Source organism: Carcharodon carcharias, chromosome 10 (genome assembly GCF_017639515.1).
Source record: "Carcharodon carcharias isolate sCarCar2 chromosome 10, sCarCar2.pri, whole genome shotgun sequence".
Taxonomy (NCBI): domain Eukaryota; kingdom Metazoa; phylum Chordata; class Chondrichthyes; order Lamniformes; family Lamnidae; genus Carcharodon; species Carcharodon carcharias.
The window spans coordinates 119,727,602-119,745,186 of record NC_054476.1 but is presented as its reverse complement, the minus strand read 5'-3'; the positions used below and the strand labels follow the sequence as shown (position 1 = coordinate 119,745,186).

The 17,585-nt window shown below is 38.4% G+C and overlaps 1 protein-coding gene across 3 annotated transcripts in view; it reads left to right on the top strand.

Moving 5' to 3' along the window:
• The window catches only part of ggnbp2 (gametogenetin binding protein 2), a 58,177-nt gene that overhangs the window by 28,014 nt on the left and 12,578 nt on the right, over positions 1-17,585 (top strand). For 2 of the 3 annotated variants that reach the window (XM_041197343.1, XM_041197345.1), the window contains 5 exons: positions 4,775-5,028; positions 6,533-6,631; positions 13,853-13,966; positions 14,139-14,348; positions 15,604-15,778. In XM_041197343.1, coding sequence (XP_041053277.1) covers positions 4,775-5,028; positions 6,533-6,631; positions 13,853-13,966; positions 14,139-14,348; positions 15,604-15,778 — 852 coding nt within the window. The remainder of the gene's footprint in view (positions 1-4,774; positions 5,029-6,532; positions 6,632-13,852; positions 13,967-14,138; positions 14,349-15,603; positions 15,779-17,585) is intronic. The other variant, XM_041197344.1, reaches the window with a different exon arrangement.

The following is a 17,585-nucleotide window of genomic DNA, read 5'->3' as shown; positions in this document are numbered from 1 at the left end:
ACGCGATCTCCTTTCGTTCTTCTAAACTCCACTGAATACAGGCGTAGTCAGCCCAACCTCTCATGTGATAATCCTGCCACCCTCTTATGTGGCTTTTTATCCCATGTCTTTTGAGAGTCCACATAACACCACATCAACAGTATTACTCTCATTAACCCATTTTGTTACTTCATCTAAAATATCAATCAAATTAGGTAAACTCTATTTGCCCTTCAATCCATGCTGGCTTGCCATAACCCACAACTGCCAAGAAGCTGTTAATTTGTCCCAAATTATTGTATTTTTAAAGCTTTCCAATGCCAAAGTTAAACTGACTAGCCTGTAGTCTCTGGGCTTATCCTGACATTTTTTTTGAACAAAGGTGTAATATTTGGAACTCTCCAGCCCCTTGGCACCACCCCGTACCTAGGGAGATTGGAAGATTATGCCTCTGCAATTTCCACCCTTGCTTCCCTCCGTATCCTTGGATGTGTTTCATCCAGTCCTCGTCACTTATGAGCTTTAAGTACAGCCAATCTTTCCAATTACCTCTTTCTCACCTTTTAGCCTATCAACTGTCTCATCATCTCTACTTTCATTGGCTTTTGCAGCATCTTTGGTTAAAAACGTGCAAAGTACTCCATCGCCATGCATAAATTCTTTTTTGATCCTGAATTGGCCCCATTGTTTACTATTTATATGCCTATAAGTCTTTTGGTTTTCCTTTGCTAGCTGCTAGCCTCTACTCATACTCTTTGCTTTTTTTTCACTTCTGAGCTTTAAATATTTAGTCTGGTTCTTAATTGTGTCCTGATATGTTATATGCATACTTTTTCTGCTTCTGTCTCTCCCTCCCCATCCCAGGCAGTCTGGACTTGTTTATCCTAACTTTCCGCCTTGTGGGAATGTACCTTGACTGCACCCAAGCTATCTCCTTAAAAGCAGCCCATTTTGTCTGTTGATCTGTTTCCAGTTTACCTGGGCCAGATCTGTGTTCTCACCATTTCAATTAGCTCTCCCTTTTACTCTTGATTGCTCCTTGCCCCTTTCCATAGCCAGTCTAAACCTTATGATACTAGATCACTTGTCCCTTAAATATTCCCCTACTGACACTTAATCTACTTGACTCACCTCATTCCCCAGAACCAGATACAGAAGTGCCTCCTTCCTTGTTGACTGGAAACATACTGATGTAGAAACTTCTCCTGAAACTCTTTCCTGCCCATACGCTATTACTATCCCATTCTATATTAGGTTAACATTCCCCATTATTGCTACACTAATTCTTGCAAGTATTTGTGTAATTTCCTTGTAAATTGTTCCTCCATATCCTTCTCAATAGTTGGTGACCTATAAGTGCACCTGGTAGTGTAATGGTACTTCTATATCTAAGTTCTGATCAAATAGGCTCCAACCTTCATCCCTTTGACCTCCTCTTTAGCTCTGTAATGTTTTCACTGTTTCCTTTCATTCCTTCTCTCTTTATCTATCTTGAACAACTAATATCCAGGCCTACCCTTTTTAAACCAAGTCTCTGTTATCACCACAACACGTTCGTACCTGGCTATCTGCACCTTCAGCTCACCAGCCTAATTAACTGCACTCCACACATTCATATGTGCACAGTAAACCAAAGTTAGACCAATTACATTCCCCTTGCTCTAACCCCATCTAGTAACTTGCTATTTCTTTAGTGCTGTCTGTCTCTCCCAATTCTGTGTACCTTGGTTTTCCTCTTTAATATTGCCTCCTTGTTCCCAAACCCCTGACAAGTTATTGACATTAGCAAATTGCCCTGCAAGGACATTGGAACTGTTCTGTTCAATTACAACTCTTCTGGCCTGTGTAGGTCTGATCTCCCAAAATCCACGGAATCTAGAGCCCTCCTTCCTGCACCATCTCTCCAACCACACGTTCATTATACTTCTATGCTCACTAGTGGGTGGTATCGGGAGTAATCCAGAGATCGTTGCCTTTTCAGGCCACTTTGCTTTATTTCCTTGCTCCCTAAACTTGGCCTACAGCACTTTTCCCCTCTCTATTTTTGCCTATTTTGTTAGTACCGATATGGATCATTATCACTGGATGTACTCCCTCCACCCTCCGAGTACTCTGTTTAGTGATAACTTTGAACCTGGAACCAGGAGGGCAACAAGCTACCTTCGATTCAAGCCTCTGGCCACCGAAACGCCTGTCTGTTTCACTGACTTATCACTGTTGATTCCCAATCTTCCTCCTGCCCCCTATAATCTGAGTCAGCCACGGTCCTGTGGACTTGGCACCAGCTGCCCTTCCCACCTCATTGAAACCATCGTTCTAACCACTGTTCAGAAATGATTACTGGTTGGAGAGTGACGTACTCTTGATACTCCTCTACCACTCGCATGGTCTTCCTTGACTGCTTGGTGGTTACTATTCCCCCTGTGCCTCCATAACCTTAAGCTGTAGGGTGACCATATCTAAATGTTCTAACCACAAAACACTTGTGGATGTACTGCAGTGACACCTGCTGTTCAAGTTCCCTGGAGCTCCAGCTGCTGCAACTAACAGCACTTGTTGCTCTTGTGGATGTTCAGGACATAACTGTCCTGGAGCTCCCATGTGGAATATTGATGTGTACTGCATGTGTCGGAACTACCCTGTTATGTCTCTTATTTATTAAACTTCTTAATAAAATAGAGCTGTTCACCAATCAACTACTTCTACTGTGCTGACATTTATAGGGAGGATACCAGAAATGTTTTCCTTAGATTGGAAAATTCAGATTTCTTTAGTGTTACCAAACATTGTCATTTAATTTTAACTTTATCCCCTAGATCTGATTTGGTTAATTGAGCACTGGTTTTAATATGATAAATTATCAAATTAGCTTTAATTAGCTTTGGTACTAATTAATCAAAGCTTGCTTTATAGTTGAGTCATTTACAGTAAAAAGTTTACCAATATATTCACCCATGTGACTCCTTGCTCTACAGTGGATTCACACTCTACTCCCATTCTGCCTGCTTTGTTTCTCTGCTCCGATCCTTACCAAACTGCCATGATGTGAATGCAGGAGTAAGCACCATCTTGTGTGAATGCCTTTCTTGAACCCTGAAGTGTGACAATGAATTACCTATTGTCCCAGGTTGTTGAAGAATAATAGTTCCAATAGCTACAAAACTGCTTGAGTATTGGGAGCAGGGTTTGTAAATAACTCTTAAATTCTGAGCCTTTTTATATCAAAAACCTGTTGTAGCTTAAAACAAAAATCCCTCTAGCCAAATACTCATGATCACTATGAATTACTGTGTATTTAACAAATGGAAGGAACTAAGTTTAACTTTTCTAAAAATATCCCTCTGTAGTTTGATTACTTAGTCTCTGAGAATCAGGAAAAACTCCACTGGTTGGAGTCATACCTAGCACAAAGGAAGATGGTTGTGGTTGTTGGGAGGCCAATTCATCTTAGCTATTGCTATGAGTTCCACAGGGCTGTGTCCTAGGCCCGTCTTCAGCTGTTTCATCAAGGACCACCCCTCTATCGTAAGGCTAGAGTTGGGTGCTGTTCGCTGATGATTGAAGTGTCCAGAACCATTTGCAGCTCCTCAGGTAGTGAGGCAGTCTATGCCTGCATGCAAGACCTGGACAAAATTCAGGCTTGGGTTGATAAGTGGCAAGTAACATGCCACACAAGTGCCAGGCAATGACCATCTCCCCTGATATTCAATGGCGTTACTATCACCGAATCCCCTACTATCAACATCCTGGAGGCTATCATTGACCAGAATTTTAACTGTACTAGTCAGATAAAAACTGTGGCTACAAGAACAGGTCAGAGACTGGGAATTCTGTGGGGAGCGAGTAACCTGTATCCTGACTCCCTAAAGCTTGTCCCTTATCTATAAAGCACAAGTCAAGAGTGTGTTTCGAATACACCATACTAGATAACTGCAGCTCCAAGCATACTAAGCTCTGCACCACTCAGTACAAAGCCTGTCCGCTTAATCGGCACCCCATCCACAGCCTTAAACGTTCACTCCTTCCACCGTCAATGTGCAGTGATAGCAGTGTGTACCATCTACAGATGCACTGCAGCAACTTACCAAGGCTCCTTTGACAGCACCTTCCAAAATTATGACCTCTATCAGCTTCAAGGGCAGCAGATATATAGAAACAATACCACCTTCAAGTCTCCCTCCAAGCCACTCACCATCCTGACTTGGTAATAAATTGCTGTTCCTTCACTGTCCGGATAAAAAACCCAGAACCCCATCCTTGAAAGCACTGTGGGTGTATTGATGTCATATGGACTGCAGCTGTTGAAGACAGCTCATCACCTCAAGGGCAATTAGGGTTGGGCAACAAATGCTGGCCTTGCCAATGATTCTCATCCCATGCAAGAATAAAAATGCTTAAAGCTGGGTAATCTATTGTTTACCAGTTCTTACAGCATACGTGGACCACTTTTATGAAGTCATTCCAAATTCTAATGTTTCATTTTTCAGATTACTACTTTTTGATTCTAGTTGAGAGCTAGAACAGGGGTCTAGAATCTGTAGTGCATATTAAAATTAAATTTGGTAGATGAAAATTCAAACATCTAATTCAAAGGAAATTGCATTTTGATAAGTGTAGCTGCTTTATTTGAAGCATCCTTAATGGGTTGTGCTAATTGCTATATTTCAAAGTAAGTAACCAAGATCAGCTGTAGTTTTTTTCAACAAGGGTTTGCCTTTTTTCAAGATCTTCTGTATATCTAACATTTTAGATATGTATACATATCTCAATTAAGGTTAAAACTATTTTGTTTCAGCAACATGGCATGCTCAAGCAGCAAGACCTTAACATTGCTATGATGGTAACATCCCGTGAAGTCTTCAGTGCACTTTCTCAGCTTGTTCCATGTGTTGGATGTCGGCGCAGTGTGGAGCGTCTTTTCTCCCAGCTAGTAGAATCTGGCAATCCGGCCTTGGAGCCGCTTTCAGTGGGGCCCACAGGAGTTCTTTCGGTAACTCGTGCCTGCATGACGGATGCAAAAAAACTGTTCACGTTATTTTATGTGCACGGGTAAGTGAATTCTTTTTAGATTGGATTTTTGTAGCCATTTTACTACTAAAACCGTTGTAAACTATTTATAATGTGATCATTTCCTGACGATATAATCCTTTGTTTAAATCTACACTGAAATGTGTTGGATAAAGTTGCTCCTGAGCTGAAATGTATATAATTTAACTCTGAAATAAACTAGGCTTTGCATACTGCCTGGATATGCTCTCTCCATATGCTGTTCAATTTGGAAAAGGTTGCCTGGTTGTTTTCTTGATTACTGATCAAACTTCAACTACCTATTAATAGTCAGCAGACTGGCATGCATGTTAAACAGAGCTTGGCCTAAATAGCCAAGTGGTTATGGTACTGGGTTTGTAACCCCAAGATCAAGAGTTCAATTCTCACAATGGCAAACTATGAAACAATGTAACTTCATCTGAAACAGATGGAAATGGGCTTATACTCGAAAGAGTTAAACAGACTTGATTGAAAAGGGGACTGGAGAAACTTTTCAGGAGGGATTAAGCATTCTGGGTCTTGAGTGTAACAAATGGTGAGGTAAATTGTAGTGTTCATTCTGGTTTGAGGCATAATTTTAAAATATATTAAACTGAAACATGCTGACTTACCACTCCAATATCGTAGCATTGTTAATTTCAGGAACATTAAATGGTGTGTATATCTAACTTGGAGATGAGCTGGAGTTTTGGTTTGATTAAGCCTAGTGGCAGTGAATTTGGAGCTGTGGGGTAGTAATTTTAAAATCGTTGGTTAGCTGTGAAGCAGAGGCAGCTAGACCAGTCAGGGATAATTTCAGCATTAAATTCCGAAGTGTTGAATATAGTACTGTATTGAAATTAAACCTATAGCAAAAAAAAAAATTAGCTGGAATGAGAAACTTCTGAAGTTGACAAATTTACCTGAGAACATTTTAAAGGTTGTAGACTATATTGGTCCATTTTAGATTTTCAAAATGATTTAATGTGCTATTTCATTTGACTTGGCTGAATCTTTAGCTATTCAAATGCATATATACAATTTTATAATTCTCCCAAAATGTTAGCCATACCCTTTTTTCCAGAGGTCTACCTATGTTTTGAAGGCAAGGGACATGATTTCCCTTTTCCTGACCTTTGTTCCCTACTTTTTTGCCATGCATTTGAGGGTAAGGATACTTTTTAAATGTTTCTTGCCTGCCTTTTTAATTTTTCACTACATATAGTGGAGCCTGTCCTTGGTCTTATCTATATATGCAGTTGAATTTGATCAAATGAAAGATGATTGCAGAAGGACAAGCGCACAGAGCAAATTATTTTAGGTCTCTTTTTCTTCTATCTGGTAAGACCCAGCCAAGGTAACAGTTGGAGAGACTTGAAGCAGAACTTTTTATATAAGATATGTAATCCTACATCAAAAAGTCATTGGCTACCTGTGTACAGTGCCACAGAAGTTTATCTAGTATTGTAGGATGGTTTTGCCAATGAATGTTCTTTACAGTAAGTTCTGAATAATTTCTCCTTAGGTCCAAACTAAATGAGACTATTGATGCAATTCCTAAAAGTAAAAAGAACAAAAGATGTCAATTACATTCGTTAGATACGCACAAGCCAAAACCTTTAGGGTAAGTGATATCTGCAGTTCTTCTGTACCAGTTTATAATGGAAATTTTTAAAAGCTGCACTTCTATGACAGTGTAAAACCTTTTGGTTATAAATTCAATCTAACCTATATATCCAATTTCAGCTATAGACGACCAGGATTTTAATCACTCTTGAATTCAGTGGTTCATAAATCAAGAAAAATTGATTTTTCTTGATTAGTTATTGGTGTTTGCTGCTTTTAATTGAAGGTTATTGTTTAAGTCACTTTGGTTATCACGGGACATTTCAGATATACTTGAAAATAAGAGTTGAGTGAAATATACTTCACTTTATTTGCTAATGTGTAATAGTTTTTATGAAATTTTCAGGACTCTATGGTAAAATAATTTTGCACAATGACCAATGGATCAAAGGAATATTTGCTACCTATGTTGATACCACTGAAGGAAACTTGGGGCAGGGGGAGGTGAACCATTTTTCAGTTGCAGTGGTACCTGTTTAGTTCAAGGCCTAAACTGAACTAGTGGAAAATGTGTTATTGGATTCAACTTGATTTTGCATTATAAGAATAAAGAGTTACCTAAAGGTATTGTATAGTTAACTTTTAACTTTATGATTGTTATTTTTAAAACCTGATTTTCAGTATGACAATGAAATCTGTACTACAGTACTTCAAGCCCAGCAGCAGCAGTGAAGTATGAATGTTTTCATAAGTGTAATATGCTTGATTGGCACTTACTTTTATTCACCAATTTTATCTACTTATCAATTATCTCTGCTGTGCTTCTATGCTGAGGGAAACCGCTTATCCACCTGTAATATTGGTGGCATGCTTTGAGTTGTCATACATTGTTCCTTCCAATATCTGTCACAGGGTTGAGGAAACAGACTTGGGGCAATAGCTGCATGTTGTTATATCCAGGGTTTGATGCTTACCATAATTGGGTAAAGAGACAAGCAGCTGTTGCTGAACAGCTGAATCTAATGGAACCATTGTTTAGCAGACTATATCATGGCCAGAATGATGATGGTAATATACTCTTACAGTGACTTGGGATTGCTTAAGAACTCCTTTATCTTCTTAGTGGATGCCCAAACCCACAGTTATTTGGCCAACTGTTGATGCTGGTAGATTTAGGGTGAGGAGATATAGAGGGGGCAATACAGTCTCCAGGCTGAGTTAGCTTTTTGACCTGCTTGCTGATAAAAGTTCAAAACTGGGTCTGCCACCTGTGTCAGACTTGGTAATCTAATACCTGAGGCAAATGGCTCCATAATACTTGGGGGGAGCACGGTTGATTAGCTCATGAATGGGACTTGGAAGACTCGTGCTGCAACTGAAAGCTGGGATCTGTTTCCACTTAGTTCCAGATAAACCTCAAGTCACTTTCCTGATGCACTGGTTTTTTAACTTCTGCAAGGAAATCTCTGCCAATAGTTGATGTGTTCCAGAAGTAGTTTCTCATATCTTCCTAAGGGTAAACCACTGCTTAAAGGAAAATAATGGTAAAATTATGGAAATTAGTTTATTTGGACTCTCAGATATAACCTAATTGACGTACAGAAGGGTTTAGAAATTTTGAGATGGGCAGAAGCCTGATTGTTGGATCCCAGTTTGAAAGCCTTGTGTCCTAACAGGGTAGTCCTGATTGGACAAGTAGCGAGTGTTAAATAGTACATTGTGCTGTTGAGCTGGATGGTCCCCACTGGTTGAACACTCACAGTGCATAATGGAGGGTGTCTAAGACTTAAGTTATCAGCAACATTGACTGGAGCTCTCTAGATACGGGTAAGTGTGTGCCTTCTGGGAGAGAAAGAATCATGCGATTCGTGTGAAGGTCAGTCAGCCATTCATCTGTGCTGCTGGTTTTAAGATATGAAGTTGTTTCTATTCTACTGACCTTTCCTATTTTTCAAATAGATTCAATTCCTTTTAAACTGGATTTTGCTGTCACTGTGCTCCTTTTGATAAGACATGCCATGTCCTAACAAGCCGCCTTGAGTTATATGTTTAAAAAAATTCTCCTTCCCCTGACCCTTTTGCACCTTTCAAAAATATCTTTACTTCCACCAACAAATTTGTTGTTTTCCCAATTTATCATATTATTAAAGAATTTTGAACAATTTAATGAGATTTCTTTACTTTTGACTGACTGGAGCCTCAGTCTGTTGCCTCTCATGACGAAAACATCATGAGTCAGTTCTGCACCTTTTTGATGGATTTTACCAGCTTTTCCTTCTGATTAAATTTGTATATCTGAACCCTGAAGTTTGTCTGCACCTCTCCTTCAGTATGTCTTTTTTTATCCTCCAAAATGTTTCGCCTTGTATTTCTATGCATGTTGCGTGGGATAAAATTGCATTTTTCCTGCTTAGAGTTCCATAGCAGATTCATCTAGCTGTACAATAATCTTGGAGTACAATTAGTGTTAGTAACAGCACCACCAAGTGGTAAAGTTTGATCATTGAGCTAATATACTTTTTTGTGCGGAGTGGATTAAACTACGAATTCCAGAAATCAGGCTTTATGCACTTTATAGTTTCTCTATTCTGTTTTGGAACCATCTATTGTTGAGTAGCATAAATTGGCATTTGGGTGCTTTTGACTCTGTTTATTAAGGACATTTTCAAGCCTCAATATTGCTAATTTTGTGCATGCATCAAAAATCCCAAAGTTAGCTTTTAACAAATCTTATACTTAAGGCCTGCACTGAAGGGGTGCCTGATTGGCCTGTCTTCAGGTCATGTGCTGATGCAGCTTCAGCTAGTTATGTACCCAGAGATTCAATTGTCTTCCTTCCTTCCTTGATATGCTTCTTAAAAATGCATGCTCAAGACTGACAACTTAAAGTAGGGAAATGAAGCTGCATTTCAACATCTGTGATGTCATGGCTTTATAATGGGCTGGTTTTCCAAAGCACCCCATTTAACAATGTATTAAGTTATTTGAATTCTGAAATTTGTTTCAGAATGCAGTAAAAGTTGTAGGATTTGGTATCTTTAATACACTTGATGTACATCTTTATAGGTGAAGGGTAGAAAGATATATGCATAAATGATCCTGAGCCTGTTAACTCTTCTGCAACTTACAGTGAAGGGAACAGTGGCAGTGGAAACGCAGAGAGAGCACTAGGGTCAGATAAGAAAAGTTATGGAGACAGCAAGGAGGAAGTCAGATGTAGCATCCTTTTTCACTTTGGACCTTTTCAGCCACCACACAGGTAACAGGGAGATAAATGTAGAGGTAGTTTATTTGAGGTGCATAGTGCTCTTGTAAACATTAACATGTCATGTTCATACTTGGCTTTTAACCAAATTTATCCTTGCCATCAAACACAATTCCTTTTGCAAAGTACATTGTTAATAACAACTATTACTGAATGTTGATTTACTATCTTATTGGCATGATGCTTACTAAATTAACTTAATGACTATTTTCAAAATAAGCATGCAGAGGCTTGCTTTTAGAAATTGACCAGTAGCAAACAAATTATTGGTTTGTGATAGCTAGTGGATATGACAGCATGACATAACTCCGATGCATGTTCCTCTTGTAACTTGTTATATCTCATGGCAGAAGCACAAGTTAAAGGTGGGGCTAGGTTAAGAGAGTCAGAAATGATTGTCTAACCGTACTTCTAGTAAGATATTTATCAAGAACTGTAAAGCTTCCTTAACCATGCACTGTTCAGAACAGGTTAAATTGCAGTGCATTTGAAAGCATGCTTTACACATTCAGGAGACATGAATAATTATCATTTTGGGGGGGCACAGTTATCTATTAATTCTATTTGTATTTGTGAAACTGGAATTTACATTCCAGTCATATGGTATTTTTTTCTATTGGTTTGTTCTTCCCTATTGTGCCCCCACCTCCCAATAAAAGATACATTGTTTATTTTGAGGCTTTAGTTAAATGTATGCTGGTAGCCCTCTGATCCCTTGCATAAGTGGTTATTTTTGATGATAAATGTTGGCAGGCTATTTAAGCAAGGGATACATGAGTTTAACGACGTTCTTTCTCTATTCCAGATGGTGGGACTACTGGGACAGGAGTCAGGTGGAAACCCTGGCTTTTTACCTTTTTCCCCCACCTCCCCCTTAAACCTTTTTTAAAGGTCTTTTATGTCATTGACAATCAGATAACTTAGCACAGATGAGGTATTGAAGTTATGGTTCAGTAGCAAACAGTGCATTTAGAGAGAGATGCATTTATATAGTGCCATTCATGATCTCAAGACATCACAAAAATCTTTAGATCAAGTAAACACCTTTTGAAGTGTAGTCACTAACATAAGAAATTTTATTTTTGGTAGTTTACTTGCAAGCTCAATTCAGACTGCTTATGAAAATTCAAGATGATTGGTCACCAGACTTGGAGGTGGTTGGGGTATTGCTAGTTCAAGCAACATGAACTTGGTCCTGTGCCTGTGCGTTACTGACTTAAATGAAAAAGTGCTAGGATCACATGTTAGGTTAGTATAGCTACTGTAGAGTTCTAGTAAACAGTGTTTCTGTCATTCCTGCTAATAATTGCATTGGAATAGTGGCTATTTAGGTTGCCAGTGGTTTGCAGAGCAACTGATGAGAAACTAATCCCTGGCATGGATATCCTTTTATTGGTGCTTATTTTGGAAATCATCTGAATTCATCAAGCTGAAGCCGCAAATAGAAATGTTCTGTCTGACATTGAACCCTTATCTAACTATACTCTGCTGTAACCTGTTGAATACTCTATCACATTTCAAGTATTGAATTTTATAATTTCATCTCTATGCAGAAACTAGTTTCAATATTGGCTACCTTCCTACTGAAGTCCTATGGAAATATTAGCAGTGCCAATGGCTAGGTTTAAAAAAAGTAGGTTAAATGTCAGCAATTCCATTTTATAAATAATTAGACCATCTTGCATTTGGGATTAGAAATGGAATAAATGGCCTGTCATTGTGTAGGAAGTTCTAGCTAGCAAAATGATCTCTGCTAGTTTTTTTTTTAAATAAAACTCAAATGGAAATCATGCATTTAATTTTAAGAAATACATATGAAATAGTATCCTTTTGAGCATAGTTTATGAACCAGAGCCTCACTCGTGGGGCTGCTTCAGTACGGATATAATATCGCAAAACCCAAGAGTAGGAGACCTAATCTTGAGAGTTGAGAGCAAAACTGCTACAAGAAAAAAATAATCCTCCAAAACTGGAATTGCAGGAGAACTTCGGTCAGACCATAACAGTTGGAAATATGTAGCCTTTGATTCCATCCAATACAAAGAAACAAATTAGATTTGAGTTCTGGCTTGTGCAAAGCATTACGCTTAGGCTAGGGAGTGGGCAACACCATGTGAGAATTGAGGCTGTGTTTAAATGGCTGGTCAAACAAGTGATTTGATCATGAGTAATTTGGGTTAATTTTGTTGTAGGGAATCAGTGCATTTATGTTGCAACTTTGGGGTTGTGCTGGCTGATGCAGAGATGCAATTAACTGATTTTTCTGTTGCTAAGGCAACAGAAACACACATGCCTTTTACAATATATTGCAGCTGTGACTTGGGCAAGCTGTGTTGACTTGGGCAAACTGCAGTGTCCTAAGGTGGCCTCAGCCACATCTTGATCACTTATGCTACTTTGGATATTTTATTTTGTACACTGGTTGACTGGGGAAAGGCAGCTAGATTATGTATGCAGTTGCTCCTTGACCTCTGGTTTTCTTTAGAAATGTTAAATTGTGATTGGGTTAAAGGAATAGCATTCTATAATTTCACCATCTGGTTTCACAACTTTTTAGTTGAATATCCTTAATTAAGCTTGGCAACCCTGTAAAATATTGAGAAATTTAATGTTAAGTGCAGCATAATGCACATTTTTATTTGGGGCAGTAATCCACCATTGTATGTTATCAGATGTATATTAAAAATTATCTGCTATGCAGGAAATTTGGTTATGATTTTGTTAGCCCGGTCTCCAGTTAAAGTAACTGCTTTGGGTAAAGATCATTAGCCTACTGAAGTCATTTCTTCAGTACATTAGCACTCCTTGCATTAAGTTGTTTTGAATATCCTCAGTTTTTGTAGATTATTGAACAATAAATTTAGAATAATATGTTCTGAATTTGTTTTTTGCTGAATTCCTGCTTTCTTGGGGTACTCTAAATAATATAAATTTACTTTTATGATCTTTTCTGCATAATTTTGTCAACCTTGTATCACGGAAGGTTGTGGGTTCAAGTCCCAGAACGAATTGCAGGATCAACCAAAACACTAAGACAAATGAAACAAAATACTGGAGATACTGAAAATCTGAAACAGATTTTGTCAGAAACGTTCAAGTCGACCATGATATCTGCAGAGAGAAGCAAAGCTAACATTTCAGGCAATTGTTGTTCATCAGAACCAGATTCTCCATAGATACTATGCTTGACATGCTGAGTGTCACCAGCATTTTTCATTTTTGTTGCACTTAAGCATGTCTGGTCATTTAACTCATTACTGTCTGTGGGGTGTTGCTGTGTTTGTCTACATCGCAAATGAGTACCCCAAATTAATTGATAGTTAATTAATTGAGATGTCCTGAAAACGTGGAAAGGCACTATATAAATACAAGTTGGTTTCTTTGCTTCAATATTTTTTCCCTTCTCTTCCTTCCCCTAAACCATCATCTTTTCTAGACTTTAATCCTACTTGGTGCTCACCCTATATACACTATTGTTTTTAATACCCTAATGTAAGCTTTTAATGACATGTAAATACAGTTGAGTAGCAAGTGCTGAACAGTGCTTTCTAAAACTTTGTTAAGTGTCTGTAATTTGATATTCTATTCTGGTTTTGTATTTAGCTTTATTACTTCACACTGGGTGATGCTCACCATGGCTCCCAAAGACCTAAGTCTTCCTTAGGATTGGAAAATTTGAGCTACCAAATAATAATTTAATTTCAGAGTCAATTGTTTGCTCCTTGCATTATAGCATAAATCAGAAATTATTCTGTGGATCTGTTCAAGCATTTTCCCTTTTTTATGGTTACAGTATTGGATGAATGCATATAACAAGTGGCACTATTGCATATGCAGATCAATTTTGTTTTGTTCAGAGATCATAAATTAACTGATTCTGGAAACCATCAATCCAGAATGGTGGCAAGTTTGGATAATTGTTATCTAGCTTTATTGTATGTTGTAGTGATGTGTAATCTAATTGCTTTTTGTAAATTATGGAGAAAATCATGTTGCCTTTGTTTATATTAACAGGGGTTGCTGGATGGATGTGTGGGAGCTAATGTCCCAAGAATGTAGGGATGAAGTAGTATTAATTGACTCCAGTTGTCTTTTGGAAACACTAGAGACTTATCTACGGAAGCACAGGTTTGTAATCTAGCACAAGGATGCTGCATGATATTGTGTGCAGAATTAACAATTGAAATTAATTAGATATACGTTAGTCAGAAGCTATTGAGTATTGAGGAAAAGTCGCAACATTTATCTACACAACCATAATGTTCTTAAATTTCTGGTTCACATGAGCTTTTTCTTGCAGGTTTTGCACGGATTGTAAAAATAAAGTACTGCGGGCATACAACATTCTCATTGGGGAATTGGATTGCAGCAAAGAAAAGGGCTACTGTGCAGCTCTGTATGAGGGTCTACGTTGCTGTCCCCATGAACGACACATTCATGTCTGCTGTGAGACTGACTTCATTGCACATCTCTTGGGCCGTGCTGAGCCAGAGTTCGCAGGAGGGTATGAGTATGTAATTTGCTAGAGTGGGCTATCTAGCGCTTTTGGTTGCTTTTTTTTTAAAAAAATGCATTTACTCTAGTCATGATGTAAGTGTAAAATACTTGTGCTGAATTCAATAATTGCTTCTATTTTAAGGCTGCAGCAGTAATTGACTGAAGCTTTACAGCATTTGTTTGTAACTTGCAGAGAGATCTAGATCTGTTCCAGGGCACTTTGAGAGACTGTTTACATGAGGGAAGAAACTGAACGTGTGTGTGCCACACCAGCAACGCCAAGACATGGGGCAGGTTGCCTGTTTTCATGATCAAAAAGAAAGTTGTGGATGGCATTTGGAGGGTGGCTTAAAGGCTCTTTTGAAGAGGATTCAATTTCTATCATGAGCATTGTTCAAGAATGCTTCACAAATTTTTAATGTGGCTTAGGTTGTGATAATGGGGAAAATCATGTGTCTTGTTAGGGTAGAAAAAGTTTATTTTTCGAAATTGAGAGATCCCAATTTGAAGACACAGTCCATGTTGCACCCTGACTTTTTACAAGTTATTTCTGAATCTTCTGTGGCCTTGAACAGTTCTCTGTTGGATGGGGCTAAGAAAATAGGAAAACTGTCATAGCACTTGAAGTTTAGCATGGCAACGTGTTTAGGCAATTGGTTTTTTTGGTTTCTTGATTCCATAGTACATTTTGCAGTAGGTTTTAAGGCCATTTTAAATCCTTCTTCCTTAGCAACTTCAGGTGCCAGTAATGCAACAGTATTCTTGATATTAGTGTTGCCAAAGTGCTAACAATCAAAATTACTTGTATATATTTCTCACATTAATGTTAGCCCAAATGAGTGGGCTTATAGAGCACCTGACATTTATTTATTGCTGGAAATGTATGGAAAGAGGAATTAAGTCTCCAGAAGAAATGGAGGAAAAAATGCAGGCCATTTAATCCGTTCTGCATTAGATGCTCCATGTACTGCATCATGTCATCTGAATGCTAAGCTAACTCTAATCAATACTTCATTCTTGGTGCGGTATAACATATGGTCCAATAGCGAGGTTCTTGTACAGTGAGCATTTTGACTTTTCTAGAACAAGCTGTATAAGTCATTGTGACATTTGAATGTTATATAAACAATGTGGTATTTACCATTTCTAAATACATTATAACTGCACTATAACTCTCCATTCTGAACGTATGTTGAAGATGTTAAGTTGTGTAGGTTGAAACAAGTACCTTTTTTAAAAAGTTATTTAACCAGTTGTATTACTTTTAGGCGGAGGGAGCGACATGCAAAAACTATAGACATTGCACAAGAAGAAGTCCTTACATGTCTTGGTATTCATCTGTATGAACGCTTGCACAGAATTTGGCAAAAGTTACGAGCTGAAGAACAGACATGGCAAATGCTCTTCTACCTTGGTATTGATGCACTGCGCAAAAGCTTTGAGGTACAGTGTTAGATTACTAATGTAAAATGTGATTGGCTGTTTTAAATGCAATTTGAGTACTGAATATTCTGAAATTAGAAGTAATGCTTTCCTCTGTATCAACTATTTTTATATTCCCTGCATTTTATCTTATTGAAACAAATGAAAATGGTGGAAGACCATCACAATGAATTGGCAGTGTCAACAGTATTGCAATGAGGAAACAAAACCACTGCCATGTACCTCCTTAGGGGAAGAGAAGATTACAGAGCGTATACCCTGCATCAGTCAGAATAAAACATCAGGTGTTTGGTCCTTCTCTTGTCCAGGTGTTTCCAATCCTTCATCCCTGCTACAGCTAATAAATTAGTTTAGGGAAAAGAAAGCACAGGAAAATTGCCAAAAATTTCCAATGTAGTTGATTTTATTTACAAACATAGGAACTAGGCGCAGGAGTAGGTCACTCAGCCCCTCTAGCCTGTTCCGCCTTTCAATAAGATCATGGCTGATCTGATTTGTAGCCTCTACTCTGCAGCCGATAACCTTTCACTGCACCATGCTTATCAAGACCCTGTCTACTTCTGTCTTAAAGATATTTAAAGACTCTGCTTCCACTAACTTTTGGGGAAGAGCATTCCAATGGCTCACTACCTTCAAAATTTCTGCTCTTGTCTCTCAAATGAGAGACCCTTATTTTTACAATTTATATCAATGAGTTCAGTGAGGGGAATGAAATCATGGTATCTAATTTTGCAGATGACATAGGTAGGAAAGTATGTTGTGAAGAGTACATAAGTAGGTTGTAGACGGATACAGGGAGTGGGCAGAAATCTGGTGGAGTATAATGTGTGAAAATGTAAAGCTTTTCACCTTGGCAGGAAGAATAAAAAAAGGAGAGTATTACTTAAACAGAGAATGACTGCAGAATTCCGAGGTGCAGAGGGATCTAGTTCTAGTACATAAGCCACAAAAAGTTAGTATGCAGGTATAGCAAGTAATTAAAAAGGCTAATGGAATGCTGCTCTTTATTATGACAAATTGACCATAAAAGTAAGGATGTAATGCTTAAGTTATACAAGGCATTGGTGATATCACATCTCCAATATTGTGTGCAATTTTGGTCCCCGTGTAAATGCGCTGAGAGGCTGTTCACAGAAGGTTTACTGGATTGATACCTGAAATGAGTGGGTTGCCTTATGAGGCTAGGTTCGACAGACTGGGCTTTCTTCCGCTGGAGCTTAGAGTGAGGGGTGACTTGATTGAAGTAAATAAGATCCTGAATCCAAAATGGGTGCGGAAAGGATATTTCCTCTTGTGGGTGAGTTCAGAACTAGGAGGCACTGTTTTTAAAATTAGGGGTTGCCCCTTTAGGATAGAGATGAGGAAAAATATTTTGAGGGTTGTGCAACTTTGGAACTCCGCCTTAAGGCGGTGGAGGCAGGGTCATAGATTCTTGTTAGACAAGGGAATCAAATCAACCTCTGTCTTAAAAATATTCAGTGGTTATTGTGGTTAGGTGGGAATATGGAATTCAAAACGCAAACAGATCATCGTGATCTTATTGAATGGCGGAGCAGGCTTGAGGGGCCGAATGCCCTACTCCTCTCATTTTATATGTTCGTATTTTTAAATAGTGATCGCTAGTTCTAGGTTCTCCCACAAGGGGAAACACCCTTTCCACATCCACAGACCCCTCAGGACCTGGATTTGGATTGCTTTTGAGCCCAATAAATATTTGGTTGACAATTAAAACTTTTATGATCCAAACATGTGGTCAACTCCAACACTTTTTTTTTTAATCCATTCCTAATTTATATGTGCTTGTTTG